This window comes from Sinocyclocheilus anshuiensis, unplaced genomic scaffold (genome assembly GCF_001515605.1).
Source record: "Sinocyclocheilus anshuiensis isolate Anshui unplaced genomic scaffold, SAMN03320099.WGS_v1.1 scaffold516, whole genome shotgun sequence".
NCBI classification, from domain to species: Eukaryota; Metazoa; Chordata; class Actinopteri; order Cypriniformes; family Cyprinidae; genus Sinocyclocheilus; species Sinocyclocheilus anshuiensis.
The window spans coordinates 251,082-254,793 of NW_015554079.1; the positions used below are offsets into that span (position 1 = coordinate 251,082).

Sequence of the window (3,712 nt, forward strand, 5' to 3'; positions counted from 1 at the left end):
CCCGTAACCAGGTAAAGTTACAGCGGGAGTCTGCATCTCTCTCGCCTCCCCTCAGCCCACTGAGTTTTAACAGACCCTCTAAAGTGTGCGGTGAGTTTGCTGGGGGGTAATTGAGAATGAATGGGAGAAGACAATGCCTCCATCACGATATGATTGGATATGAATGGTTATGTTAGGTTGTGATTTTTTCATTTGATAAATCCCACCTCTTGTGTTTGTTTGCTTTCACAAATCAGTCTGAATGTACAATATAATGGCGTTAATGGGAAGACTAATTTAAAAACTTAGATTTAACCACTTTGTTACATCAAAATCTACCTTGAGTTATTATTTTGGAATAAATGTAAAATGCTTAAAAACACTAACTTGATGAGATTCATATTTGGCGTTAATAAATAGAATATTGATTATGTTGGTAATGTAAAAATATAAAATAGATTTTCTTTCTGATAGTAATGTTTATTTAACCAAGAAAATGTGACTGGGACATGAATTTACATTTGACTGGCTCTGATTTTCGACAGCAAGCGTCAACTTGTCCAGACTGAAAATCGGGGCAAAAATCTGGCCAAAAGTTTTTATTTCAGCCTTTAGCCAACTATGGTCACAAGTTTCATCATTACAAAAAAACCCAAAAATAGTTACGTTTCCCAAAACCACTGTTCCAAAGAACTATGCTCTTGGGCAAAATGTAAGAAACATTGTTTGTAAAATATGTAAAAATATTGTTTTATTACTAAACTGTTATTAATGTGTTTTTCAGTTTATGTTTATCAGTTGTGTATTCAGATTCTTACTTGTCTGATGTAAGAATTACAACAAAGTAAGTGTTACTTTGTGTGTTTACCATCAAATAGCATGTGTTAAATGGTGTTTTAATGACAACGAATTGGTCTTCTGTGTTGGGCTACAAATGGATGTCATGATTGAACAACTCTGTTGGAAGTAGTTCATGTCAGCTGGAAATTGTTGAAAGGATTTTGTCTGGCACATAGCTGGCAACTGTTCACAAGAGCTTACAACCTGATCTAGTGCTGATCTCTGACCCGATGTAATGAGATTAACTCCACATCCAGTGCATGAAGTCAGAGGTCATGCTGGATGGAGATTGTGCTGCTGTAGGATCCTCAGGGATCACACCGAATCTCATCTGTGACATCCCCTAGCCAGATGAGTGTTATTTGATACAGGTCCATGAAATATGCAAAAGATAAAACCCACCTGACTTGACATTGCGCCCTATATTCATTTGTTATTTCTGTAAATAGTATTTGTAATGCTGTACCACCTTCAGCGCCTTTGTCATCACTAGCTTTTCAGTGCTTTATTCACACTTTATTCACTATGATAAAAAGTCATGATAACTTTCCTAAGCATTACTTTTTATCTGGCTTAAATAAGATAACAATCTGTCTGCTTCTCTATATTTATCTGTACACAATTAAGAACACTTAACTATAGCTTCTCAAAAACTGAAACAGAAGTCTGATTTGTATTTCTCTCATTTCAAATTGAGGTACTATCAAGTAAGTGGTATGAGCTTATTATTGTAATTAACATACATATTTTGTATGCAATTGTTTTTCCCCCAGAGAAACACCAGTCAAGTTTTTATTACCAGTCATTATTAGTAGTAAATCTCCAGCACGTGCTTTCAGATGGAGCGGCATTTACTACACAGAGCCGTTGTTCACTGACAAGCTACGCAAAATCGCGTTCAAAATCGCAGGTGATTGCCAAAAAATGCCGATTCATCGCTGAAAGCACATGCTGGAGATTTACTGCTAATCACAGGAGCGGCTTTACTGAAAAAATGCGCATGAAAATAGCATTCGATTTTTTGCACAGCCCTAGTTTGCACAAAGGAAAGAGATAGAAGAATATAGTATGGTGGATGTTAATTGATTTAATCATTATGACACTGACCTTCATTCATTTTATGTAATTTGTAAATTGTACATTACTCACAATTTCACTATTTTCTCGTCTTCTGCTGTTACATTTAACTTATAATGTTCTATATAACATAATAATCTGATAATAATAGCCTGAACTCACATTCTGTTATTATCGTTAATACTGATGAGTGTATGTGTATGTGTGTGTGTTTAGTCTCTTTAGTGTCGTGCTGGAGCTGGTAACCAAAGATCGAGATGTCAGCGGGCAGTCAGGTGGCAAGCCGGGCGGGTTCGATGTCAAGGCTTTACGAGCGTTTAGAGTTCTGCGGCCCCTCCGCCTGGTGTCAGGAGTGCCAAGTGCGTTACCATCTTTACCCAGCATTCACAGCCAGAACACCCTGATAACATGCTGATAATATTTGTGTGTGTGTGTGTAGGCTTACAGGTAGTGCTGAACTCCATCATTAAAGCCATGGTTCCTCTGCTGCACATTGCTCTGCTTGTACTCTTCGTAATCATCATCTATGCCATCATCGGGCTGGAGCTGTTCATCGGGAAGATGCATGCAACCTGCTATCTGAACGGCACGCGTCAGTGTGTTCTCACATTCATTAGACTAATTTATAAACAATACTTGTTCTGTTTTGAAAATGTATTTTGCATTACACACACACAGATACACACACACACACGCGCGCGCACGTGCACACACACACACACACACACATACACACGCACATCAAAATGCATCAAATAATGGGTCTTAAAGATATTCTAACCAGGGTGCTCATACACACAGTACATAAATGGCACCATTTCCTGAGAATGAGCCACATATTTCTCATTCTCCACACAGGTGCATTAGCAGAGGAGGACCCAGCTCCCTGTTCTCTTACTGGTCATGGGAGACACTGCCCTCTCAATGGCACTATGTGTAGGGATGGTTGGCATGGGCCCAACAATGGCATCACAAACTTTGACAACTTCCTGTTTGCCATGCTGACTGTCTTCCAGTGTATCACCATGGAGGGCTGGACTGACGTGCTGTACTGGGTGAGACTCGCAATGTCTTCCTGTCACTTAAATGTTCACTGTCGCTGGCATTCTCTTTGCTTTTTCCTGCTGGGAGCGTCCACTTCAGCTCTAAGCGCTTTTCCATGACACACAGAGAGCTCAATAGATGCTAATGAGATTGACCCTCTAAGACTGAAGGGACAAAGTCAGAACATGTCAGCCTCTTCTTATCAGTGCTGGATGAAGTACAGATACAATAATAAAGTATTATTCAAGTGAAAGTAATCCTTTTCAATTTTACTTTTTTTAAAAGTACTTAAGTATTAAAAGCACTGATCAATATACCATGTTTATTTATTCTGCATTTTTATATACTTAATCCTTCAATAAGGAAGAGTAGTAGATGAAGAAACTTAATATGTATTGATCTGAAAATAATTTTATTTAATTACCAAAACATACTTTAATGTAGTAAAATGTAGGTGTTCCCTATCGAACAGAACACCAGGGACTGGCGCAGTTTTTTCCCCAGAAGTTCACGATGAACTTCCACTATTCTAATTTTGCCACCCTCATCACCTTTGACGGCGCTGAAGAAAAGGGATATGGCAAGCTCCCCCTCTGGAGGAGGCGGTCGCTACACATCTATTAATAATAATAATACTAATTTATTATATTTATATAGCACTTTTCTAGGCACTCAAAGTGCTTTATATTGTGAGGGGGAATCTCCTCGTCCACCACCAGTGTGCAGCATCCACCTGGATGATGCGACGGCAGCCATAGTGCGCCAGAACACC

General features: G+C 38.9%; 1 protein-coding gene across 7 annotated transcripts in view; it reads left to right on the plus strand.

The window, feature by feature from the left end:
* Positions 1–3,712, plus strand: part of LOC107669025 (voltage-dependent L-type calcium channel subunit alpha-1D-like) — a 107,805-nt gene that overhangs the window by 32,888 nt on the left and 71,205 nt on the right. For all 7 annotated transcript variants that reach the window (XM_016461118.1, XM_016461119.1, XM_016461117.1 and 4 more), the window contains exons 5-7: positions 2,113–2,255; positions 2,336–2,488; positions 2,755–2,951. In XM_016461118.1, coding sequence (XP_016316604.1) covers positions 2,113–2,255; positions 2,336–2,488; positions 2,755–2,951 — 493 coding nt within the window. The remainder of the gene's footprint in view (positions 1–2,112; positions 2,256–2,335; positions 2,489–2,754; positions 2,952–3,712) is intronic.